This window comes from Gymnoscopelus microlampas, assembly GCF_963454915.1.
Source record: "Gymnoscopelus microlampas genome assembly, chromosome: 5".
Lineage (NCBI taxonomy): Eukaryota > Metazoa > Chordata > Actinopteri > Myctophiformes > Myctophidae > Gymnoscopelus > Gymnoscopelus microlampas.
Window position 1 is genome coordinate 12,271,410 of NC_139942.1, and position 27,694 is coordinate 12,299,103.

The 27,694-nt window shown below is 42.4% G+C and overlaps 2 protein-coding genes and 1 pseudogene across 3 annotated transcripts; all 3 read right to left on the reverse strand.

The window, feature by feature from the left end:
* Positions 1 to 552: 552 nt before the first annotated feature.
* Positions 553 to 1,593, reverse strand: LOC311045924 (putative G-protein coupled receptor 34; the record flags this gene model as incomplete). The annotated part of the gene is made up of 1 exon (XM_084057996.1): positions 553 to 1,593. The coding sequence occupies one exon, from the start codon at positions 1,591 to 1,593 to the stop codon at positions 553 to 555; it is 1,041 nt and encodes a 346-aa protein (XP_083914122.1).
* A 6,107-nt stretch (positions 1,594 to 7,700) lies between these two features.
* On the reverse strand, positions 7,701 to 12,716 carry LOC311044649 (tripartite motif-containing protein 16-like; annotated as a pseudogene). Its single transcript has 3 exons — positions 12,420 to 12,716; positions 11,864 to 12,293; positions 7,701 to 8,666 (listed from the first exon to the last, which is right to left on the reverse strand). The product of its transcript is annotated as a tripartite motif-containing protein 16-like (transcript).
* A 13,478-nt stretch (positions 12,717 to 26,194) lies between these two features.
* Positions 26,195 to 27,358, reverse strand: LOC311044908 (E3 ubiquitin-protein ligase RNF135-like; the record flags this gene model as incomplete). The annotated part of the gene is made up of 1 exon (XM_084056718.1): positions 26,195 to 27,358. The coding sequence occupies one exon, from the start codon at positions 27,356 to 27,358 to the stop codon at positions 26,195 to 26,197; it is 1,164 nt and encodes a 387-aa protein (XP_083912844.1).
* Positions 27,359 to 27,694: the final 336 nt, after the last annotated feature.

Below are 27,694 nucleotides of genomic sequence, written 5' to 3' on the forward strand. Positions count from 1 at the left end.
TTTTAACCATGTTAGATTCATTAAAACCACCCGTCCTTTATTATCTTTTTTATTTTTTTTTATTTTTTTATTATAAAACATAAATGAAAAAAGTATTTGAAAAAACACGGCCCCTCAGGCATTAGAAAGACAATATCAGTCACCAGAACCAAGGACGCGTGTTTTCAATGAGTCTAACATGTTAAAATGAAGTTTGAAGTTACAATGAATTTGTATTAGGAAGGGGGCGTGTCTGATAAAATGAATATCAAATATCTAAATACTGACTCAAGCAACTTAAAAACTGTTTGGGTTTTTAACGCATATTTCACCAGAGCAGTATTTCTCTCACTTCATTTCATACTACCACCAGGATGTTGTAATGCCCATGATGTCAGGACCCAGTTAATCCAATATCATAATATTCCTTTACTGAAGTCATTCTCCGTCCCGTATCCTGTATGAATGTAGCCTGGTTCCATACCACTCTCTGAGTGGACTGCCTTTTGGTCTGGACTTGTAAATGTGAACCTAGGACTTCTCCGGTACAAAATGCGTTGTCTGATAATCAGGCTAGTATGAATGCGTGCCTAGCGCACGCGCAGCCGCTTTGAGCATCAAGCCGGACATCAGGAAGTACATGACGGGGTCCAGGCAGCTGTTGAAGGTGGCGATCAGCACCATCACCTGATTGGTCTGGTACATCAGGCTCATGTACTCGCAGGACGATGGGCGGAGCTTTTGGGAGAGGACGTAGACGGGACGGAAGGCGTGGTACGGCACAAAGCACACAGTGAACAGGAAGAGGACAAAGAGGGACTTCCTGGCCGTGCGTCCGTAGCGGCTGGCGGCGATCTTCCCGTAGGAGGCCACCTGCACGATGAAAACCACCCAGAACATCACCTCCAGAGCCGTATTAATGTACGCTATGCGGCTGCCGTCACTCCACTGCGTGTCCTGGAAGCACTTGTTGTCGGGCGCCTCGTTGGCCCCTGCAGAGATAATGTAGGCTATCAGGCCCAGCCCCAGCCCCCACATCAGGCCACATACCACCCAGGTCCACCACACGCCGCACGGACTCCTCATCGTACACCGCGCTCCGCCCGCACGGCGCCTCAGCCAGGCATAGCGGTCCAGACTGATGAAGCCCAACAGGGCGATGCTGACATACATGTTCATGTAGAACGTGTCGGTCACCAGACGGCACGCCACGGCGCCCAGCTCCCACTGGCTCCCGTTGGCGAGGTATTGCACCCTGAAGGGCAGGCAGACCAGCAGCAGCAGGTCGGCCACGACGCAGTTCATGAGGAGGACGTGCATGGAGTCCCACCGGCGTTGGAGGAAGAGGAACACCCACAGGGCCAAGAGGTTCCCCGCCAGGCCCAAGAGGAAGAACAGGGAGTAGAAGACCTCCAGTGGCACGCGCAGAGCCTCGTCATGGGATGGACAAGTTGTCTGGTTGGGGTCAAGGGTGGGGGTGTTCTGTGAGGGCAGGAGGTTGGAGGAAGGTGACCAGAGGATGGTTGACATGGTGGAGGGTGCAGGGAGGATGGTTGACATGGTGGAGGGTGGAGAGAAGATGGTTGACATGGAGAATGGAGGGACGGATGGCATGGTGGAGGGATGGACAGAGGGGTTATAGTATGTGACAAAGGAAGGTTAGGTGGACAGAGTGGGATGTCTTCAGAGAGATGAGATCTTCTCTTCTGAGGGAGAAGGACAATACAGATGTTACACAAGTATTGTTCATTTAGCAGACTTTACTGATCAGGGTGTTCCACTAGTGGACACAATGTCCAGCTGGGTTTTGTTTTATATAATCGCCTACTTACTCCTGTATTTAATTGTAAAATGGTGGCATAAAGTAATTGTGAAAATATTTTTTATTTTATTTATGTTTCTAATAATTTTATCCCACAATTTTGTAACCCCTTTTTTCACCCAGTGCCAATGCCTAAACTTAACCCTGGGCGGTACTATCCCTCTGCCAGCCTGGGGAGAGCCCCGAACTGAGCTCATGCTTCCTTCCAATGCCTGAGGAGTTAGCAGACCGCTTCTTATCACCTGACAGGGGGAGTTTCCCCGGTAGGACGTAGTGCGTGGAAGGAACACGTTATTCCAACCAGTTCCTTTCCCCTCCATCAGGCGCCCCGGCTGACCAGGGGGAGGCAGTATAGAGACCAGTATTACTGCATGTTTTTGTAAGGGTATACCTACCCTAGGGGACACGGGGAGAACATGCAAACTCCACACAGAAAGGCCCTTTCGCCAACCCCACCTAGGCTATGGGCACTGATGACACGGAGGAGAGAACATACGCCCCCAGCGCCCACAGTGTCGAGGCAAAAGTTTACCTAACAACTCCCTGGCTGACTGAACACCTCCCTAACTGAACACCTCCCTGACTGACTGAACTGTTTAAACCAGTGGACATTTTCATGTCAAGGACCCCCAGATTAATATGAATGTGTCTGCAGACCCCCATCTGAAAATATTTTGGGCAAGAGACCCCACAAGATTTGTGTTTAAAAAAATATTCCAAATATTATTATTTTACAAAAAAGATACAAAATAAATAAAATAGCATATCTACAAGCTCACAAGTGAACTTGTAGATATGCTATTTTCTAATAGCTGATGTAAATTATATAGGGTTGAAGTGGTAAAACAAATTTTGATATTATTTGCTATACTAACTTATTTTGCTTTGGACCCCCGTTACCCCTTGTGAGACCCAGTTGCTTCTTTTAGACTTGTTTTCATAGACCTGACTTGTGAATTATGGTAACACTGGTTGGAACCAAATGATTATTTTTTATAATTATTAACAGGATGCGTTGTTAGTATTGCAGTTATGTGTCCTAACTTCAGCCTTTGAAAGGTCAAGTGTTATTTACCAGCCAAATGTTATCAGCATAGCAATTATTTCATCAGATTAATAAATCAGTTTACAAAACAACCAACAAATAAACACATTTTTAAAACTTACAAAATGTTCTGCTCGCTCTCTTCTCTCTCCCCTTTTCTCCGCCTTTACTTTGTGCAGGGTACCTCCAGTGTTGCCAGATTTAGCAAGAGAAACAAGCGGTCAGGTCTACGAAAACAAGCGACTACTGTAGGCATTCTCTCTCTGACAAGCACGCACGCACGCACGCACACACACACACACACACCCCCAGGGGGTCCCCAGCTAATTGACTTAATATAGCATCAACATCTGTTTTACCACTTGAACCCACATCTGCTGTTTGAAAATAACTGATAATAATAATCTGGAATATTTTTTAAACATTTCAACAACACAAATCATGGAGGGTCTCTGGCACAAGACATTTTCAGATGGGGGGTCTGTGGACAAATACATATTCATTTGTGGGTCCTTGACATGAAAATCTTTCAGAACCACTTGTTTAAACAACAATAGGAAACAAGACCAAATAAGCAACTACACTTTAGAAACAAGACCCCCAAAAACACCCGCAACTACCAATATTTACAAGTGACTTTACAGAAAAACAAGCCCTAAGTCACTTATAATAAGCAGACATGGCAACTCTGTACACCTCATCTCATCTCTGCCCCCCCCCCCCATTCTGTTATTTATTTTACTTAAGTAAAAGTACAAAGGTATTGGCAGCAGAATATACTTACTGTACAAAGGTAAAGTACACAATAAAAATGTAAAGTTATGTCTGACAGTCAAACAAGGCCAATAGGAAAACACGAAAAAGTCCAGGGGACTCGAGTAAAGTAAAAGTACCTCAGAATTGTACCTAAGTACAGTACTTGAGTAAATATACTTAGTTACTTTCTACCACTGCTCATCCGTGTGATTTTCTGCACGTATACCAAATATCTTCGCTGTAAGGCAGAAACCTTGTATCTCCAAACTTCTACTTTTTATGTTTTTTTCATAAATTAATGCCCTCCTTCATTATACAAGAGTGTCGCACAAAAGTAGTGAAAAAGCAGATCCACGAGCTCACAACGTCTCGAGACTTTGTGACCTTGTAGATCCACTATTTTCACTACTTTTACGTTTTACGTTTTTTTTTTAACTATTTATTTATTTTATTTTTTTATTTAACCTTTATTTAACCAGTAAAATCACATTGAGACCAATGTCTCTTTTACGAGTGCGCACTGGCCAAGAGAAGAGGCAAATAAATGTTACACAGCTCTGCCAGTAACAACATAACAAGACATAACAAAGACAAACATGTCATCCATAATACCGAAAATCTACTACCAAAAGCACCAAATACAGACTAATTATTAAAAGGCTAATAACAACAATACATCTTAAAACTATTAAACTAATACAAAACTAAGATCACAGCATTTGCTACTCGTCAAAGCAGGAGCAGTGGCTGGAGAATGTGCCCATGGCAATCCTCTTAAAACTCACTAGGGGGATCAAAGAAGCCAATTTTAGTCTGGTCTGTAGGTCATTCCATGACCAGGGCCCAAAAAATGCAAGGCTCTTTTTCCCTGCCTCAGATTTGGTGTCTGGTATGACGTAGCGCATCCAAGCATTTGATCTGAGGTTAAGCGAATTTTGGACTAAATTACATTTTGAACCAATATAACTAGGGAGATTACCAAGAATGGCTTTGTAGATAAAAGTGTACCAATGTAGCAACCTGCGAGATGCTAAGGATGACCATCCTACTAAAGAGTACAGCATACAATGGTGTGTCCTGTACATATGGTGGTGTTCATAACTAATTATGAAAAAAGCAACAGTTTTGGACGTACCCGGTTTCCACCTGACAGCAACGATATGTAAGCATATCCTGCTTCCACCTCAGGAAGTCATATCTATCTAACTGATCTAATAGCGTGTGTGTGTGTGTGTGTGTGTGTGTGTGTGTGTGTGTGTGTGTGTGTGTGTGTGTGTGTGTGTGCGCGCACGCGTGCGTGCGTGCGTGCGTGCGTTGGGTTTTACCATGCACCCACTTCACACCTTTCTACCATCAGTTCTGCAGCTGCGATTCAAACATCAGCGTTCTCAAACCTTTGCATTTCACAGACCCCAAAATTGATATTTTGGTCATCTGAGAAGGTTTGTGTGTCGTGGGAGGGAGGGAGGGGGGGGGGGGGGGTCAAACGAAAAATTTGTGTTTAAAGTTTCTGTCTTTTTTTTAAGATTATTCAAACTGTAGATCTGCTATTTGTAGGATTTGAACCCGACCTTTGGTACATGTAGAGAGCATCTTAACACAGTGAGGCCTGTACTTGCTGTGCAACAAAAAGCCAAATGGATTCAACACAAAAAAGCCAGAGGCTTGTTTCCATTGTGCTCCATAAACATTCAAACATCTAGACAAGCAACAAACAATGATTCAAGTAACAAGTGTTTGTTGTTAAACATTTGTTTCATTGATGGCTATACTATGTATTGAAACATACACATTAAATCAATTATTTCTGTGGTAATTGATTGATATGATGGCTTTCCTGCCCATGGAATTTGTCCTTTATGCCCTCGAAAAAACGTACAATACCAAAGGCCAAGTGGCCTTGTACATAAAATGATTAAATTCCTGTCCTGCCGCGCACACACATAGCCAAAGTACCAACGTTTAAATGTTTCAGACAGATAAAACTGCCTGAAGAGGTAAAAGGAAAGCATATTTCATACATGCGTTTTCACAGAAAATAACATGTCAAGGACACAAACATGTTAAAGCCAGATACCTATTTCCACTGTGGTCCATGGCCTTGTACACACAAAACATAACAGCTGGCTTACATTATATAAATATAAAAACACTAAAAATTATCAAATTGAAGGCTGTTCACAGCATGAAAATAAATGAATGTTTGCAACATTTTATAAAAGCCATAATTTGACTTTTTTTTCTTAAAGAAAACAAAGACTGCTATTGCTCTTTATCGTCAAGGGAAGCATGTTCCAGTTTACTTCTCCAGCGTATCTAAAGGAGCATTTACCCATTAGCTCTGAACTTGGGCAAGTATAGAGCAATGCTGGCTCTGGTGTTATGGGTGTGCATGTTATCCTCTGAAAGACATGCGTGACATACTATGGGCAGTGGTGGAAAAAGTGCTCAAATATTTTACTTGAGTAAGTATACTGCAATATAATATATAATAATAATAATAATAATAATGATAATAATGATAATAATAATAATAATAATATAATACTCCGGTACAAGTAAAAGGCCTGTGTTCAAAACGTTACTTAAGTAAAAGTACAAAAGTATTGGCATCAAAATATACTTAAAGTATCAAAAAGGAATACCATATCAGATTATGGAAATAACCCAACCCGCCAGGAGAAAACTAAATACAAACTACAGTATAATCTCAAATTCGACCAGTTTAGTGTTTCACTCTGTTTTATTGCTCCTAAGCAAACGTAGGAGAAACAAAAGTGATCCACAAATGAGAGAACTTTCTCTTGTTTCTGTCTCTTGAGCAATAGAAGATCTTGCACTGAGAAACACATCGTCCCTCTGCGAATCATCCAAACAAGAATTCCTTCTTCAAACCTTTGGGGTGCTTTGCAGCAAGGTTATTATAGTGTTGCATTTTTCATACATTTCTAACTTATTTTCAAAGATTTGTTTTCATTGTTTTGATGTTTTGATGTTTTGATAGTTTTAATGAGTTTTATTTGTTGGGGAAAAGGCTTAGTTTTTGTTTAGTTTTTATTGGGTTTAGTGTTTGTTTTTGTTTAGTTTTTTATAGGATAAGTCAGAAGCAGTCAAAACATTTTAGACAAATGGTGAAAGTAGCAGATCTACAAGCTCACAACACATTACAAAGTGAGCTTGTAGTGTGACTATTATTGTATTGGAAAATGTCATATCCACCCAAAATACTATCTTATGTATGAAACTAAAACTAAAAATAATTAATATTATTATAGTATCTTTAAACAAACAAACAAACAAACAAACAACAATACTAAAATATGTCCGTCTTGATCACATAGATATACTGTGTACCGATTTGCATGATGTTTGGACAAAATATGTAGGAGTAATATCAAAAACAATGTTTTGAAAAAATCTGCCTACTGGTGGCACTATAACAGGCCTATATGAAAACTTTGGGGTAGAGGTTCTGCTGGAATGTGTGTGCAGTTTCACATCGATTGGGCCAATGGGCAATGGTCATCGATATGTGTTTATAATGTGTTTATAGCCATGTGTAACGTGAAGCTTGACCAATCACTTTGTTGACGGGTCTGACCAATCAGAACGTTGACGGGTCTGACCAATCAGAACGTTGACGGGTCTGACCAATCAGAACGTTGACGGTGAACACGGACAAAGTCAGGTATAGAGCAGGATCCGCTCTATAGCGCTGCTAAAAATGTACACGAATCGTGAGCATTTTTCAACATTTGTATTTTTTTCTCTTTTTACTACATTTTGATTCCAATTTTGGCAACTAGGCATTTAGAGGACACACACAAAATAAAACAAAAATCAGCCACCATGAGGCCAATTTGAAACATTTGGGGTGGAGGTTCTTTCTTCTACTGGGAGTGTGGGTTTAAGGTTTCATGCTGATCAATCCAGCAGTACCCGAGATTACTGTCCGTCCGTCCGTCTGTCTGCTCACAGACAGACGGACGGACTCCTAGGACACAATCGCTTGCCTTCGGCCGTTCCGGCCTGGCAGGGGTAGCTACAACAATTATAAATGCACATCATTCTGGATTGAAGAGAAACGCAACCAAAGATCTACTTGAGGTCACAGAACTCAACCGAGGATCCATTAACTGATGAAAGCCCAACTCCAGCATAGAGGGGCTGGGTGAATGTGGTCTGCACCCTGTGGAGGAGAGTCATGGTGTCACAGACCTTGTAGAAGGACAGAGTACCTGCTCTGTGATCCAGGTACACTCCTACTCTGGAGGACACACGGCCTGCCATTTGAGTAGTAATGTTTTTGTGTCTGAAAGCAACACTGTATAATCCAAGATTTATCATTGCCTCCGAATAAGCTTTCATTTAGGCCTGTCCTGCTGATATCTTTATATGAGACAGCTACATTAACACTGAATCCACTCCACTCTAACTCCCAGTAACAGCGTCCAGTCAGACCCTCTCTACACAGAACCTGAAACCATTGAGTGAATCTCTCTGGGTGATGACGTCTGATGTCAAATTGAAATGTGGGGTAGCTGGTTACTTTTCTGTTCCCTTTAGACAGAGACAGGTCTGTATGTGCTGTGTTTGGGTCCAGTGTGATTGGACATAAATATTCTAAGAACTCATCTCTGGTCTTGGGTCCTGAGTTTGTCTCTTCCTCTTTAAGAATATCCTCTAGTTTTCCCCTTATCTTTGACACGGCCACAGTCACATCTTCAAAGTATCTCTGACGAATGCTGCTGCTCACTGGGTGTGTAGATTCACTGATCTTTGAGAGGGAGGAGTAACGCTGTAGAAAATGGATGTCATCCTCTGTATGTGAGAGCTGCTCCAGCTCAGCATGTCTCCTCCTCAGTTCAGTAACCTCCTGCTCCACACGGTTCCTCAGTTGTTCTTCGGCCCAACTCATGTCATTTTTCAGCTGGTCTCCGATCAGTTTAAGCACCTTGACGTGTTTCTCTCTGTCCTGGATTCTCTGCTGGATGTTCTGCTGACTCGTATGAAGTTCTTTCTGTCTCTCGGTCCTTTCTGCTGCAGCTGAGATCGTATCGTGACCTTTGTGTTCTTCAACGGAGCACAGATAACAGATACACTGCCGATCGGTACGGCAGAAAAGCTTCCTCACCTCGGGGATTGATAGTGAGGCTGGAGGTGAGTGTCACAGTAAGAGACCAGACACTGAAGAGAAGCCTTCACAGATTTCCGTTTTCTCCCGGTGCACGAATCACAGGCCACGTCTCCAGGTCCAGCATAGCAGTGATCAGGAGTGACAGCTTTGCTTCCGGTCTTCTTCAGGCTCTCCACCACGTCAGCCAACATGTTGCTTTTCTTGAGAACAGGTCTTGGGTAAAAGCTGTCCCTGCACTGTGGACAGCTGTAGAGTCCGTACTCCTTATGATCCTCCAGATCCCAGCAGCCTGTAATACAGCCCATACAGTAGCTGTGTCCACAGGGAATGGTCACTGGATCCTTCAGTAGATCCAGACAGATGGAACAGCAGAACTGCTCCTGGTTCAGTTCAACTCCTTGCTGTGCCATTTTAAAGCCGTTTTTTATCTCACAGACTGAATTTAGATTTATTTCACAGAACAATCACATGGTTGTGATGACTACATTGTGATGTCATCGCCTGATGACATCATTAAGTTATTAGGTACAATACACAAATTACACTGACTGGCCTCTCGCCAGATATATTATTTGAAATTAGATTTTCACTCTGGCATAGCCTGATTATCGGACTGAGGCTAGAAGCCATCTGACATTGCCTCAACTCTAGATGATTTGGAGGGTACTTGATTCTCCCCAACCAATCACCAGAGATCAACGTACCTGGTCCTATTGATAAACTGCGTAATTTGGGCCACTTTTCAATTAAATACAATTTTATATTAAGTTTATATTATTGAACTATGAGGCACAAGCCTGGTCATACCATAGCCTGAGGGCACGTTCGCCTGAATATAGCTCTCCTCTTCCATCTTCACCACTTCTGAAATCACAAGGTCTTTCCTTTCCTTCTTTGAGGCTTCATTATTGTGAACGAGAAGGTTGCGCGTACACTAGTCTGGCTCAAGGGCGCTTTGAGAGGTCACATGACTGGCATGGCCAATGAGTGTGTTACCTTCCGTTTGTTTACCCATGTGACTATAGATCTGCCCTGGGGGGTTGATTTTGACAGGTATTTGTTTTATTTTGTCTCGGTCTTAGTCCAGTGTCAATCACGGTTGTTAGTTTTTATCATATTTAGTCAAACTCATCCTTTTTTTATTTAGTCAAGTTTTAATCGACTTAAAGTCAAGCATTTTAGTCTCTATCTTAGTCCAAGAAAATGTGCATTTATTTGTCTAGTTTTAGTCGTCAAAAAGTATATAACTGTCATATCATGACAGCCACGACGAAACTTCAACCTGGTTTTTGCACTTTCTCCATTTACCCAACGTGGTGCTGCATGTCGGCTTAATGTTCCAACAATAGCGCTAAACTGACCCCAAACTAATGCTGGATAACTTATGTTAGCTTCTTAGCATGTAGCAACCTAGCCATGGATCACACAGCGCTCATCCGTTACAAGCATGCGTTACATCATGGCTGATTTCAACCTGGTATTTGCACCTTCTCGATTTACAGCCCGTCTACATAAACATTCAGATTTAAAAAATAAAGTGCTTACCCCATGGCCATGGATGTTACAATTCACTTTGGGTGGGTATAAGTACTGGTAGGCCTATCTTCCGTATTGTTCAATAAAAAGCATTTTAATCTGATTGCCGGCCATTTTCTCATAGTTATAATGTATCAGAGTGCAATACACCTCCCAACCGATAGGGTCACGTAGTTAACCCTGGAGAAAATACGGAGAAAATGGCCACTGATCATATTAAAATGCTTTTTATTGAACAACACGGAATATGCAGGTACTTAGGGTTACCCAAACAGAATTGTAACATCCGTGGCCATGAGGTAAGCACTTTATATTTGAAATCTGAACATTTAAGATGTACGGGCTGTAAATGGAGGAAGTGCAAACACCAGGTTTAAGTCCAGCCATGACGCTCGTGACGGACGAGCGTAGTGTGATCCATGGCTAGGTCGCTACAAGCTAAAAAAGCTAACATAAGTTAGCCAGCATTAGTTTGGGGCCGGTTTAGCGTTATTGTTGAAACATTAAGCCGACACGCAACACCACTTTGGTTTTATGTTACGTTGTAAACACCACCACCAAACTTTTTGTTAACTTACATAGATTTCTTTGTGGTGAACGCGTGTCTCTTCAGGTTTGTTGTGTTTTTTCCCAGCTATCTTGTGCCCACAATCATTGCTTCCCTTTGGATAAAATCAAGCATTCTGTTTTGTTTTTCACATCGATGTAGCGAAAATGTGTCCATGCAAAGTTTTTTACTGTTTTATTTTTAAAGTTTCGCTCTGAATCCTCCTCCTTTCATTTGTCTGTGTGTGTGCCCGCTACAACTTTGAAAGGGGGTGTGTGCGAGAGTGTGAGGAACAGCATATGCTGCGCATCAAAGGAGACAGGAAGTGACTAACAAAATTGCATAATGATTTAGTCCCAGTTATTGTTTATTCATGTGGGTGGTCATCTTGTCTTCTTCCTTTGAAAAATGTGCATTTCGTCATCGTTTTTGTTAAAGGGGAACACCACTCCTTTTCAACATTGAACCATGTCATAATATTCCTTGGAGCTGTTGTGTGGAAATAAGAAAAAAGTCCCCCCTTCTAATTTGCCTAGAACTGGAGAATTGATTGTTGGGGTCATGTGATCAGTGACATACGGAGGTGTACTCTTTGGCCCGCCCTCTAGGCTGCCTCATCCAGCTGAAACAGTGCGACTTTTATATAAACTAGAAGCTCGGCAGCCAATTGATTTCTATTATCTACAAGTACAATGTCTTGCGAAATGTGATATATAACTGTTTCAGCTGGAAGTGAGATTCCCCATTCTAGTGAATGAGGCAGCCTAGAGGGCGGGCCAAAGAGTACACCTTCCGTATGTCACTGATCACATGATCCCAACAATCGATTCTCCAGTTCTAGGCAACATAGAAGGGGGGGGACATCTTATTATCATTTCCACAGCTCTAAGGTATATTATGACATGGTTCAATGTTGAAAATGAGTGGTATTCCCCTTTGACAAAATCAAGACTGGTGCGTGTGTGCTTCCTCACCTCGCCGTGATTAGGGAAGATGCTCCTCTGTAGCTTGCTGCAGAAAGCTGAGAGAGCGTATCGTGACCTTTGTGTTCTTCAACGGAGCACAGATAGCAGATGTGCTGCTGATCAGTACGGCAGAAAAGCTTCCTCGCCTCGCCGTGACGAGTGCAGATGCTCTCCTGTAGCTGGATGTTCTGCTGACTCATACGAAGCTCTTTCTGTCTCTCAGTCCTTTCTGCTGCAGCAGCTGAGATCGTATCGTGACCTTTGTGTTCTTCAACGGAGCACAGATAACAGATACACTGCTGATCCGTACGACAGAAGAGCTTCCTCACCTCGCCGTGACGAGTGCAGATGTACCCCTGAAGCTCGCTGGCGTTGACCAGCTTGTGTTTCTTAAAAGCAGGGGATTGATAGTGAGGCTGGAGGTGAGTGTCACAGTAAGAGACCAGACACTGAAGACAAGCTTTCACAGATTTCCGTTTTCTCCCGGTGCACGAATCACAGGCCACGTCTCCAGGTCCAGCATAGCAGTGATCAGGAAGGACAGTTTTGCTTCCGGTCCAGTAAGAGACCAGACACTGAAGAGAAGCCTTCACAGATTTCCGTTTTCTCCCAGTGCACGAATCACAGGCCACATCTCCAGGTCCAGCATAGCAGTGATCAGGAGGGACAGCTTGGCTTCCGGTCTTCTTCAGGCTCTCCACCACGTCAGCCAACATGTTGCTTTTCTTGAGAACAGGTCTTAGGTAAAAGATGTCCCTGCACTGTGGACAGCTGTAGAGATCCTTCTGAGCCTCCAGATCCCAGTAGCCTTTAATACAGCCCATACAGTAGCTGTGTCCACAGGGAATGGTCACTGGATCCTTCAGTAGATCCAGACAGATAGAGCAGCAGAGCTGCTCCTCGTCCAGCTCAACTCCTGGCTGTGCCATCTTAAAGCTGACTTATCTCACGGACTGAATCTCGACAGCGCTTTACATTTATTGTAAAGGACTACACTGTTGTGATGACTACATTGTGATGTGATGTCATTGCATGATGACATTAAGTCATTATGTACAATACACAAATGACATCACTTATGCTGACCGGCCTCTCTGCCAGAAATGTGATTTGAAATAAGTTTGTTTCGATTTCTACTCTGGCATAGGGGCCTAGAAGCCTCAGTCTGACATTGCCTTCACTCTAAGCGATTTACAAGTGGGAGGGGACTTGATTTTCTCCAACCAATCACTAGAGATCAACGCACCCGGTCCTATAGGTAAACTGCATAGTTTGAGGCATTCGTCCATTAAATAAACATGTTTATATTATTGAATTATGACGCAGAAGTATTAGAATTATTCTTGTGTGTTATGCAAGTCAAGTGTCTGGTTCCTGGTCATACCATAGCCTGAGGGCACGTTCGGCTGAACGTGTCACATTGCGTTGAACCAAATAATTGATAATGCTGAGCAAAAGCAATGTTCAGGATTTTTCTTCATGAATATTTCTTCATGAATATTTCTTCATGATTCATGATTTGTTACTATCCAGCGCACCTGCGTCTGAGCTAAGTGGATGTGCAAATATTTTCTTTATGAAGTTCAGTGACAATGCAACGCAGGTGGAGCTCCAGCCAAGCACTGGACAAATTGGTGAACGAATCATTTGAATGAAACTATTTAGTGAACTGTACTGTATGATTCGGTACTGAAAATAATGATAATCCCACAACAATGTAATTGTTACTCCTCACCAGTCACCTCAGCTGTCAGCACCGGCCGCATGGGCGCTTTTTGTCTAATCGTTAGACTCACCCGCACCCAGTGGACATTGGACAATCACTTCAACCAAGAAAACTGTAGGTTTGAGTGAAAACACTATAGCCAAATTCCAATACCTTAATTTCTGCTCACTCGTTCACTCCGCACTCCGTCCTCCAGTGGGACCCACATATCGTTCGTGTCCGGCGTCCCAAATGTTACTTTGAGGAGGCTCCCCAAGCCGCTTGGAGGAAGGATCAGTGAGTGTACAATACATGAAGTGTTAACTTCAGCCAGTTTTGCAGAAGTGTTGACTTTATTTTTTTTGTGTTCAAGACAACATGACATGTGGAGCAGGGAGGAGGCGAGCAGGCATACATTTGAGTATTGGAATGTGGCTATTAGTCCAACCCGCTCGATTCCTCTGGACTCGCATCTAATCCATTGCCTCCTCGCTCGGAGGGGCTACTAAGGCGCGAGTGGAGGACATGAGTTGAGGGCACGAGTTAGAGTATTAGAAACTGGCTAATGCCAGACCAGAGAGGAAGCCTATTTGGTGGAGTGGGCGTCTCTGTTCTGGCCTGCCAATTCCAATTACTTTCAGAACTAAAAAATATTGTTAAGCTATGAAACTAATTGCAAACATTCCAGTGTTAAATACATAATTTACACTGTTAAGCTATGAAACTAATTGGATACATTGCAGTGTTAAATATATATTATTTAACACTGCAATGAACATTACTTGTATTGCGTGTCTGTCTGTCTACTTAAAAGAATGATACAATAACTATTTAAAAAAAACGTTTTTAGTCCAAGGACCCCTTGGGTTGCAGATTAAACTTTTTCATGGATAGCTTCATAGTCTTGGTGGACAGCACTATCATTGTGTAGCGTTGTGTTGGATTCATGTTTATGTGTATTTTCAGACGGTTAACCACTTAAACCCTCAATATTTGGAAAACTTGTACTTGGTCTGCTCTTTTTCCCCCAGATGACAGTACAGTGACAATTTAGGGCTTTTAAGACCTTTTTAATACCTCAAAAAGAAAAAGACCATTATTGCATCAAAAGTAATCAACAAATTATACGATAAAAACTGGTCAAACATTTGCCAAATTGTCAAATAATATAAGAAAGAGGGGGAACAAATTTAGATAGCCAATCTACAAGCTCACAACGCCTTGCAAAGCGAGGCGTTGAATCACTGAAGCCCTATTTTATACTTTGGCATCACATACTCCATTGTCTTGTGAGACAGAAGGAAGCCGATCTACAAGCTCACAATGTGTACAGCTTCCACTAGCTGTTGTTTGAAAATGTTAGCCATGGCAACAATAAAAAAAAAAATCTTTCATACTGCACATCCTGCTCGCTAGCAGAGATAAGACACTTCACACACCAAATGAACTCATTCTGTTTCCAAAAGTAGCGTCTCTATGGATTACAACGCTGGGAATAGACACTGTGACATCATTATCGTCAACGAGCAGGTTGCTGTCTGGCTCAAGGGCACTTTGACAGGTCACATGACTGGGATGGCCAATGAGTGTGTTACTGTACCTTCCCGTTTGTTTCCCCATGTGACAACCTGACTGGTGTGTGTGTGTGTGTGTGTGTGTGTGTGTGTGTGTGTGTGTGTGTGTGTGTGTGTGTGTGTGTGTGTGTGTGTGTGTGTGTGTGTGTGTGTGTGTGTGTGTGTGTGTGTGTGCGTGCTAAAGTAGTGCAGGTTCAATTCCACTGGCCACCTCAGAGCAAGGCAGATTATTGATGCCACAGACTGGCAAGCACGTGCACGCACGCACAGAATGCATGCACATAAATATACAGGTATATTTACACACATACAGAAGCTTAAACACATGCACTGAGTGACATGCACACACAAAGAAACACATAAATGCATGCACAAAAATGCACAGGTATATATAAGCTAATATACACGCACACACACGCACGCACGCACGCACGCACGCACGCACGCACAGACACACACACACACACACACACACACACACACACACACACACACACACACACACGCACGCACGCACGCACGCACGCACAGGCAGGACAGTGCTGTCATGGGCAGCTCCATGGGGGGTTGCATGTGATGTTTTTGGGGACACGTTTGAGTCCAGAGGAGAGGACAGTGTGTCCTCAGCAGATGGACGGACAGACATACAGACAGACAGACAGACAGGCAGGTAGACAGATAGACAGACAGCCTGTCTGTTTACTCTGAGACAGACCAGGGACAACTTCAACCCCAAGCTAGATGACATTTAGTTCCCAAACACTTGACATTTGGAAGTGTGTGTGTGTGTGTGTGTGTGTGTGTGTGTGCGTGTGTGCGTGCGTGCGTGCGTGCGTGCGTGCGTGCGTGCGTGCGTGCATCTCTCTCCGTCTCTTTCTCTCACGCACACCGCCATTCTGCAGCGCCGTTTAAAGCAGTAGTTCTCAAACCCTTTCGCGTCAAGGACCCCCAAAATGATCATGTATTTAGCCACGCGGACCCCCGTTTGTAAAAGGTTTTGCAGAGACCCGATAAGAGAGGATTTTATTCAAGGTGTTTATTAACATTGTCAAGAATAGTATAAAATATGTTTAACGTGGTTAAACTGATCCTGATAATATCAACTAATCAAAAGCTTTGGAGTGGTTTAAAGCAGTGGTTCTCAACCAGTGGTACGCGGACCACCAGGGGTCCTTGAGGAGTTTCCAGGTGGTCCCCAGCTAAATGATAGAGCTTTGGTAACCGATTGGACCCTTATAGTTCTTAACTCTTGAGAGAGTAAAATGAAACCAAATGGACCCGTACGGGTCCATTGGTTTCATTTTACTCTCTCAAGAGTTAAACTATTGTTAAACATCCGCATTACTGAATTTACAAGACGTCTACACAATTAGAGAATGGAGAAGGATTGTTATTTTGACAAAAAAGTTGGGTCTGAGAGGCTAAATCTCATCAAACGGTGGTTCCGTGGCTCAAATGGCCAATGAATAATGGACGTTGATATGAAAAGGGTTGAATAAACCAGCGGTTTAAAGTGTGCGAGCAGGTCCTCGACCTTCGTCAAGGACACTTTGACGGACAGCTTGTCTTGGGAGATTGACAGCTGTTGCTGCACGGTGACGGTCGGTGGCCCTGTGGACAGCTTGTCTTGGGAGATTGACTGTTGTTGCTGGCGGTGGGCCTGTGGACCGCCTCCAGGCAAAACACTGATGCAATACTGAGGCAATACTGAGGCTGGTGTGGTGGTGTTTACCTGCGGTGGTGGAAAAAGTACTCAAATGTTTTACTTAAAAGGTAGGGTAAGTGATTTTCTTTGGTTACAATAAGTGTTAAATATAGCTCTATTCTGATAGTAATCATTGCTATAGAGTGTTTGTTCAGTAACAGGAGTCTCCATGTCTCTCCAGCCCTTTGTTAAACAGAACATGCATTTTCAGGTCGGGATACCAATTTTATCCAATCAGGATAGAGAACTCAGACAACAAGGGACATTGGAAGTGATGACACAAAGAAATGAGCCGGCAAAATTGGAGCTGGAACATTAAAAATTAAGCTGATAAATGGGTACTCTCTCCTGATTGATAGGGAGACCCATTTTACTAAACAAACACTCTATAGCAATTGTTTTAATCAACAAATATCACTTACCCTAAGTAAAAGTACCAATACTGCATGTAGAAATATTCTGTTACAAGTAAAAAGTCCGGAATTCAAAATTTACTTGAGGAAAAGTACAAAAGTATTGGTATCAAAATGTACTTAAAGTGCCATAGAAAGAACTCATTATGCCTCATTTCACAAGTTATCAAATGTATACAAATCTTTTGGAAATAGCACATCTACAAGCTCACAATGCGTCACATTGTGAGCTTGTAAATCGTCTTGTGAATCGGCTTGGGGACCCCCCACCCTGATAAGGAATTTATTTTTACTCGGCCCCACAGATAGATATTGTGAAAATTGCAGATGTACAAGCTTGTGTTGCGAGGCGTTGTGAGCTTATAGATCGCGGCTATTTAAAAAATAAAATATTTGTATTGCCTTTCTTAAATGATTTGACAATTTAGCTATAGCTAATGTTTGATATCATGTTTCATTTTTTATTTTTTTGGTATTAAAAAAGATCTTAAAAGTCCTTAAATTGTCACTTCACTGTCATCTGGAGACCCCCCACCCCCCAAATAATGTGGGGGTCCCGACTCACAGGTTGAGAACCCCTGTAATATAGAGGGAAACGATGGGTCCAAACAAATATCATAATATTAAAATGTTCTGTTATGTAAACACAGGACAAAGTGGCTTAGTGTGCATTTAACTATAATAACCCTGGTTGTGATCAGGCGATTATGTAATAAGTGGGATGTAGGCCTGTTCTGTGGCTGTGGAGCACTTTGAAGGTGTGAATCAGGGCTCCATTACAGGACATCATGTCTTGCGGAAGACCTGATTGAATTTCAAGCAGGGCAATAAGCACTTCAGCAGCGAGGGGAGCCTCGCCACTGTGGCTTCAAGGGCCGAAATGTAAGGCATCTGAAGAGACACTTGTTTTAATGAGATGGGGCGCTTAGTCAGCAAATGGCAGTGGTGGGTACATTTACTCAAGTATTGTGCTTGCTTAAGTACAGTTTTTAGGTACTTTTACTGTTCTTGTGTATGTTCATTTTTCAATGGACTATGGCTGTAATTTTTCAATTATATATAGTTGCGTTGTAGATTATTACAACCTATATGTTATTAATCACTCAATTTTGTACCTTTGGCTATTCAAAAATAGCCGATCTACATGCTCACAATGTATCACACTGGTACGTACTGTGAGCTTGTAGCTTTTGTAAGATTTTTCAAAAATTTGAATTAGAAAACATACTGTATGAAATAAGGTATTTTTCCTAATACATACTTTTACTATTGATACTTTTAGTATTGTGAATACACGACTATTACTTGTAACAGAGTATGTGTACACTGTGGAATTACAAAGCACAGAGTACTTCTTCCACTACTGGCTTCAAGTAATGCACTCTGAAATCTGAGGGACTTTGCAAGAATGGCCTTTGAAGAGACACTTGTTTTAATGAGATGAGACGTCTCAGATAATGGTGGAATGATAGAGGTATAGTACAGTAGTCACTTGTACCTGCACACCGCGTCTCATTGATGTTATGTAACCTGATCCTTCCTCTCTCTCTCTCTCTCTCTCTCTCTCTCTCTCTCTCTCTCTCTCTCTCTCTCTCTCTCTCTCTCTCTCTCTCTCTCTCTCTCTCTCTCGATATAGATATATCTCTCTAGAGATATAGATACTGTATGTATATAGATAGATAGATAGATAGATAGATAGATAGATAGATAGATAGATAGATAGATATAGATAGATATGTCACCCCCTCACTTATTTCAATGAATGAAACCTTATTTTAACCAATGCATATGATAGAGCAAGGGTTCCCAAACTGTTCAGGCTGCGACCCCCCCAAAATAATCATATTTGAACAGGGGACCCGACCCCCCACCCTGAACTTTTCAGCCCGCGACCCCCACAACTAATATTTGAACTGGGGACCCCCCACCCTGACAAGCACTTGGAATTGTAGGCATTACATTTAGTTTGACTCGGTTCCACAGATAAATATTGTAAAAATAGCCAATCTACAAGCTCACAACGCTTCGCATTGCGAGACGGTGTGAGCTTCTAATTCGTCTATTTTCAACATGTTTTCCTCTTTCTTATGTAATATTTGACCATTTGGTGTTAAAAAGGTCATTTAAATTGTAACTTGAAATTGAGACTAGAAATGTGCTACCCTGTATACACTTAAACTGTATGTTGGTTTGTGTACTGTTGAGTGAGAAAACAACGTTGCCCATTAAGCTAATCATCTGGGGACCGCCCAAATTAATTTTACCCACATGTTGAGAACCTCTGTGGAAGAGTATGTTAATACATTTATAACTAGTACATGTGCAGTGGTCTCTCTACTCTTCCATTGTGACATTTACACCCTCCCTGGTGCCGAGTAGGCCACCTGCTGGTTGACAAGTAGTGCTGCCTGAAGTTCAAAAGCCCCACCCACCTCTCTCTCTCTCTCTCTCTCTCTCTCTCTCTCTCTCTCTCTCTCTCTCTCTCTCTCTCTCTCTCTCTCTCTCTCTCTCTCTCTCTCTCTCTCTTTTTCTCTCTCTCTCTCTCCCTCTCCTATATCGTTGCCCAAGGCTCTGGCAGAGAGCTATGATATCGCATCATGGAGAATGACGCACGATATAGGAAATACACTTGAGGGCCCAGTGCATCTCCACAGGGGTGTGTGTGTGTTATTTAACATTTGGCTCATGCAGTTACTTTTCTCAGAAGATAATCCTATAACGTATCAGAATACTCACAAAAAAAGATAAAATAATAATAACTCTTAAAATGCCACTTTTGTCAACCACTTGCCCCTTAGTATCCATTCTGGGGAGCCCCATCCGAAAAGGTTTTGTGCCAGGGACGTTAGCCAAAAATAGCAGATCAACAACACGAGAGGTTGAAGATCTGCTATTTTTCACTTCTACTCCATTACATCTCAGAGCAAAATATTGTACTTTCACTCCAGTAGGCCTACCTTTATTTGAAAACTTTAGTCACTAGTTACTTTGTAGATTTAGACTTTTATTACTGAACATACATTAACCACTAAAGCTCCGTATATATTTAGGCTATTTGAAAATAGCAGATCTATAAGCTCACAACGCGTCGTGATGCGACTCGTTGTAGGCTTGTAGATCAGCTATTTTCAAAATATTTGTATCCATTTTGAAAATGTAAATGGGACATTCTGCATAATGAGTACTTTTCCTTTTGGTACTTAAAGTACATTGTGATGCCAATACTTGTGTACTTTTTCTCGAGTACATTTTTAATTCGGGACTTTTACTTGTAACAGAGTATTTCTACATTGCAGTATTGATACTTTTACTTAAGTAAAACGTTTGAGTACCTTTTCCACCACTGCCTACCGTAGGCCTACACTCAATCAGTTCTCTTTGTTGTCGTCTCTGTTGCATTATGCTCTTTCAAACGTTAGATCATCCACCCACACAGCGTTGTTCAGCGAGGCCTCCCCCCGATCGATCACACCTCGATTCAGCCGTTACAGAAACAAAGACCATAGGCAGGATATCGTTGAGCCGCGCGAACACGTATAGCGTCTTTTGAAGATGAGACGTGAAGCTGTTTGGCGGTTGCGTGCGCATCATTAACCTTGCACATATTAGAGCGCCCTCCAGGCGCCGGCCTCTATCGCAGGAACCATACTCACTGTCAACCTGGCAAGCTTTCATTTCAAATTGGCAAATTATGCAGCCAAGATTACCTAGAAGCTAGAAGCAGGACTATGTTATCCCATGCTCGGATTTGTCTGCGGACCACCATCTGAACATAGTTTGTGCCAGGGACCCCCAAACAGGATGTGTGTTGTTAAAATGTTTCAAAGATATTAAAAAATATATAATTCCCTTTTTTTTTTTTTTTTTAAATAGCAAATGTACAAGCTCACAACATGTCGCAATGTGACAAGTTGTGAGCTTGTAGATCTGTTATTTTCAAATAGCCGATGTAAAGTGATAAAACATTGCCAATTGACCATATTCACACAGTGGTCATTTTGGAATTTTACATTGAAAGTGCCACCCCGTTGCCGTGGCAACCGGGGTGGCACTTAACATTAACTTAATAGCAATATGGCCGCCATGTGAATATGGTATATAGTTGCTTCTTTTGGGCTTGTTTTCATAGACCTGGTTAGTTGTTTCTCTTGCACAACCTGGTAACACACTGATTACCTGCATTACCCCTGCAGTCTACTAGGGAGGAAGTGAACAGATATCGAATGAAACAGCAGAAAAGGGCAATGGCGCCGCCTTGGAGGAGGGCCGGGAATAAGGTGAATAGCCACGCTCTGTGTTAGGCCGTTACCAGGCTCTTCTCTATGAGAAAAGGCCCGGGAACGAGGTTACACCCATTACTGGTTGCCGCTGCGTTTCAGGATTTATTTGTCCTGTGATTTTGACTATTTGAAGTGATTGATTACCTTTCACAGCCTGGCAAGGCCAGGCTCCCAGTTACAGCTTAATCCATTAAGACCTGAAGAAGCATCTGTGTCACTTTTTCATTTGAGCTAAAAAGCATGATTTTACACTTTGGCTATTTTTGAAAAACCAAGAAAATGTGTGCAAATTAGTATATTTATATTCTTTTAAAGCGAACATTTATAACTCAAATATTTGCGTCTAGGGGTCCCTGGAACAACATATTTTGAGATGGGGGTCCGCGGTCAAATACATATAATTCTGGGGGTCCTTGACATGAAAAGGTATGAGCACCACTGATATAGAAACATATGTTTTTCAGAAAACTGTTTGGATTTAGAAGACATTTTGTAGAAATCGGCTTCAGGTCTATATCATCTCTGTCGGGAGGAAACCTCATATGTCCAAAACTGTTACTTTTCAGGATTCAAATGAATTAATTTACGAGGGAAAAAAAGTCCCATATGAGCATGTGTGTGGCCTCAGACCCTCAGGTATAGGGCTCTCTTGGTTGTCTTTGTTTTTTGCAACCTTGGCACCTTTTTAAATCACTTCTGAAAGCATTCTTTTATATCAAGGCCTTTTCATAAATTGTATTTCAAACACTTCCTAGCACGAGTATGTCCTTTTTTTATGTTTTTATTTAATTGGTTAATTTAATTGGTTATTTTTTTATTTGGTATTAGTTTCTTTAATTATTGATTGTTTATTTTTACCTGACAGGTTTTTCCCTTCTACATCTTATGGCTGTATGTGTGTTTCATCTTGCTATTGGAAAGCACTTGTTACAAAAAGAGACATGTACATGCCATTGTTGTCAAATACTGTATGTTAAAACAAAATAAAAACAATACAAATGACAGACAGGGAGGAAAACATAAGGGCCGTCATATATTCATATGGATGGCAGAGTCCACACCACAACCATAACAAAGGTAATGGTGAACAATATTAGTTATGAATTAGTTGCAGTTTCTTTACAATTATAGTGCTTGGTGAGAACGGCCCTGTAACCACCAGCCCTCACCATTCCCCCTCGGCCTGGTGCAGATAGTTACAAGAAGTTAAATTAACCCCCCCCCCCCTCCTCCTCCGAGTAGATTAATTTCTGAAATAGGATATATATCTTTGTTGTCGCTGTTTAGCAGCTGTCAGTCATTTGACAGGATGGCCCTCTGTGGAAGCCAAAGCTCTTAATCAGGGTTAAGTCCTGTCTGTGTGTGTGTGTGTGTGTGTGTGTGTGTGTGTGTGTGTGTGTGTGTGTGTGTGTGTGTGTGTGTGTGTGTGTGTGTGTGTGTGTGTGTGAGCGCGCGCGCCCGCCGCCAAGGTCTTTAAGAGATTAAAGGACTTTCACGTGATGTTTACTGCAGTGTGGTTCTCAAACTGTGGTCCGGGGACCCCATGGGGTCCTTCGAGGGGGTTCCAGGGGGTCCCCAACAAAATGAGGTACAGTGTTGTTACCAATGTTGACCCTATTTTTATATAGCTATTTGAAACAAGCCGACCTACAAGCTCACAACACATTGTGGTGCAGCATAATTTGTGCGCTGGTAGATCGGCTATTTTTGAGAACAATGAAAATAATCTTTTAAGAAACATATGGATTTTTTTTAATATAACTTTTTGCAACACAGATCCTCTTAATCCTGGCACGGCATATTTTCAGACATGTACATTTTAAAGGTTTCATGACATTCAGTTTTACCACACATTAAAAGTCTTTGTCATGGTCCTTCAAACGTGTATAGAAAGTTTTAACAAAAAAATCCACTCCATTGATCCATGGCAGGTGTTTTTCTCTCACATTTCTAAAGCCTTTTCAACTGCAATGAAAAAAAGAAATATTTGCCTGCGGGTGTCGCTAGTGAGGGATTTTGCCTGTCAATCATCGCCTCTGCTCCGCCCCCCCAAAGGAAAGGATAGGGGAGGGGAGGGGCGAGGAGGAGAGTGGGCGGGATTAATCGACTGTGACCTCACTGCCGAAGGGCCAAGCTCAGATTACTTTTCAGCCTAATTATTCAGAAAACCCCAGACCACAGAAAATCCACTGAATGTTCAAAGTTCTGATTTTTTGGGTGTAATTGAGGTCATAAAACCCCCCAAAAAACATAGAAAATTAAAAAAGTGAAAATGAATGTCATAGAATATTTAAGGTCCTTGACATGAACCTGTTTCAGAACCACTGATGAACAATATACAGCATCAGAACTGGAGGGTGCTTTATCCATGATTTGCGGGCATCATAAATTGTTAATGACATTGTCAAATTGTGATATTCTCTAATGTAAACATCAATGATATCAGACAGTATATTTCCCGAAAGGAAATGCATTTATTACATTCAGGGGATGATGGAGACATTGTTTTGCACCATGTCCGTCCGTCCGTCCGTCCATCTGTGAACAGCTAATCTCTGGCACTGTTGGCTTGATCGCAACGAAACTGTGCACACACACTCCCTTGATGCCAGAGTAGAACCTCTGCCCCAAATTCTTCACATGGGCCTGTTATAATGCCACCAGGAGGCCGATTTTTGCACACAAAAAATGTACAACTTGTTTTTAAAGTAGGCCTACTCCTACAGATTTTGTCCAATCATCACACAAATCAGTACAAAGTATCTCTATTATAGTCATTAAACAAAACGGGTCTTTCAGATTCTTCATATTCCATCCTGATTGGCTAAGATTGGCTTCCAAAGTTTGCAAGAGTGCTGTGTTTTGAACAAAATAAGATTTTGTGCGATTTCCGTGAAATTTGCACACATTCCCACTAGGCCGAGGAAGAAATGGCACTTGAAATGTTTCAAATCAGCCTCATGGTGGCACTATAACAGGCTGATTCGTGTTTTAATTTGTGTAAACAGCATGAGGTTGTCAGACATTTGAGCTAAAAGGATATCCATTGTGGGGTGTGTGTGTGTGTGTGTGTGTGTGTGTGTGTGTGTGTGTGTGTGTGTGTGTGTGTGTGTGTGTGCGCGTGCGCGTGTGCGTGTGCGTGTGCGTGTGCGTGTGCGTGTGCGTGTGCATGTGTGTGTGTGTGAGTGTGTGTGTCTGGGGGGTGTGGTGGTGGGTGGATTGGGATCTCAGAGAAAAAAATAGATAAGGGTCCGTGGCCTAATGCATATCAAACTGGGGGTCCTTGAAATTAAAAAGGTTGAGAATCACTGATCTACCCTCTTCTCCAAATCTTCCGTCTTTATGTATTGGCCTCTGTATTTGTCCGCCTGGTTCTTGAGTTCCTATAGTCTCTCTGTTTCTGTTTCTATATTTATATATTATATTTCATATCATTGTTATGAACTTTGCATCTTTGTCCCTCGTGTGGGCACAGGAATGCATAGACCTCAAGCTACTCTCTCTCAAATGCAATCTGAAACCGTGTCAGACCTTGAGTTAAGTAGAATCCCCTTCTACCCTCTGTCAGTGTCCGGACCACCAGGGGTCCAAATGCACGCTCATGGGTATGTAACTCTGAGAGGATTTTAGGGTGTAGATTGGGGTCCCAGAGATTAAAGCTATGGTATGAAAAAAAAAAAATCAAAATATTTAATGTTTCCTAAATGTGAATAAAATCCAATATTTTTTCAAAAGGATTTCAGAAAAAATAATCTATCAAAAAATCAATAATGATAATTAAGAAATGGTGGAAATAGCCTGTCTACAAGCTTAACATGCGTCACATCACAAAGCATTGTGAGCTTGTAGATTGTGAGCATAGTGGCTGTTTTCATATTATTCATTTTTTTAATAGGACTGAAGTGATTCATTTCTAATGTATTAATGCTGTAAGTTTGGGTCTCGCGGGGAGAGACCAGATTTATCTTTTGGGTCACAAGCTTTAAGCTTGGGAAACACTGGCATAGACCCCTGTGGGACTCCGGTCAACAAAGTACTGTATATAGTGTTTAATCTTAATGACATGCAGCACTGCTCCTAATAGTTAGGATGGGTCAATGACACAAACCAGTTCAGTGGCCTTTTGGTTAGAGTGTCCGCCTTTGGGAGGTCGGGGTTCAATGCCCCGGCCGGGTCATACCAAGGATGGTGGATATTTAGGAAAATCTGCCATCACAATTTTAACCACTAGAGGCAGAATGGTGCACACATGACGACAGATCTATGTTTACTGTCACTAGATCTCGCGAGAGTGTGTTGTTGGGACAGAGAACGGTCGATAGCAAAGTTGTCTCGTCTCTCAGAAAAAAAGCCATTATGGTGTCAGAATGTTAGGGAAATCGTGTGGTTTGTGGCGATTGGGTCCAATATTGAGTCCAGTGACCCTGGGGCTGAAGAATCGTTTAGAAGCTGTGTTCACGTTCACTCTGACATTGGACTCCAATCTAATTCCGTTCTACTAAAGAGGCGGTGACTACATGACGCAGATACAGGAAGTCAACCGGAGATGGCGGGTCTTGCTTTTCTACTTGTCTTGGGTCATACCAAAGACGATAAAAATGGATTTAGCTCATTTCACATTTTGCAAAATTAGCCCTGGACACAGACAAACGGGGGCAAAGACATGATCTGGCAGAGATATACATAATAATGAATAAACTATTCTGGGGTCGTGAGAGACAAAGCCTGATCTAATTGAGGCCACACAACTCAATTGTGGTTCCATCAGAAAGCTGGAAGCCAACATAGAGGGGCTGGGTGAATGTGGTCTGGACTCTGTGGAGGAGAGTCATGGTGTCACTGTGGACACTGTAGAAAGACAGAGAACCTGCACTGTGATCCAGGTACATTCCTACTCTGGGGTACACATGACCTGTGATCTCAGCACCAATTTGATTGTGTTTGAAAATACAACTGTTGTGTTGGTCTTTCCAGTGTTGTAAAGACCAAGACTTATCATTGAATCCAAATCTATTATCAGGATAGTCTCTGCTGATTTCTTTGTATGAGACCGCTATATTAACGGATGTCCCGCTCCACTCTACCTCCCAGTAACAGCGTCCGGTCAGACCCTCTTTACTCAGAACCTGATACAATCCAAGGAATCTCTCTGGATGATGAGGATGTGATTGTTGTTTCTTCATCTTTGTTACTTTTCTGTTCTCTTTAGACAGACACAGGTATCGATTTGCTGTGTTTGGATCCAGTGTGATTGGACACGAATATTCTAAGAACTCAGCTCTGGTCCTGGGTTCCGGGAGCACCCTCACGCCCCTCTCTCTCTCCTGGATTCTCTGCTGCTGGATGTTCTGCTGACTGATATGAAGCTCTTTTTGTCTTCCAGTCCTTTCTGCTGCAACTGAGATCACATCATACCCTTCATCTTCTTCCACACAGATGTTCTCATGAAACTTGTTGGAGGCTTCGTCCAGCTTGTGTTTCTGAAAGGCGGGAGACTGATAGTGAGGCTGGATGTGAGTGTCACAGAAAGAGACCTGACACTGAAGACAAGTCTTCACAGCTCTCAGTTTTCTCCCAGCGCACGAATCACAGGCCACATCTCCAGGTCCAGCATAGCAGTGATCAGGAGGAGCGGCTTGGAGCGATAATTTCTTCAGCATATCCATCATGTCGGCCAACATGTTGTTTTGCCTCAGAACAGGTCTTGGGTTGAACGTCTGTCTGCACTGTGGACAGCTGAACCTCTCTCTTTGATCATCCTGGCTCCAGTATCCCTCAAGGCACATACTGCAGTAGTTGTGTCCACAGGCAACAGTCACCGGATGCTTTAATAGATCCAGACAGATAGAACAGCTGAACTGTTCTTGGTCCACTTGAACCCCTTGCTGTGCCATTTGAAAATGTACTCCTCTAACAAATTGTGCCACTAACACATTTACCTGGGAAGGTGCCTAAATGACAGGGCATGCCTAAATGAGGTTACTTTATTACAATTCGGTTGTGATGACGGCATGGTGATGTCCTTGTGGGATGACGTAATGGCAAATATGAAATGACTATTTGTGTGTTGTCATCTGTGATGCAGCTGGCAATAACAGTGTCGTCAGAGAACCTCTGGAGGTGATATGTCTTTGAATTGAAGCGGAAGTCGGAGGTTCAGACACAACAGCCGGCCTCTTCACACTTCCTTGATGAAAGATGGAACGTGAAATGACTCCATTTCACACCTG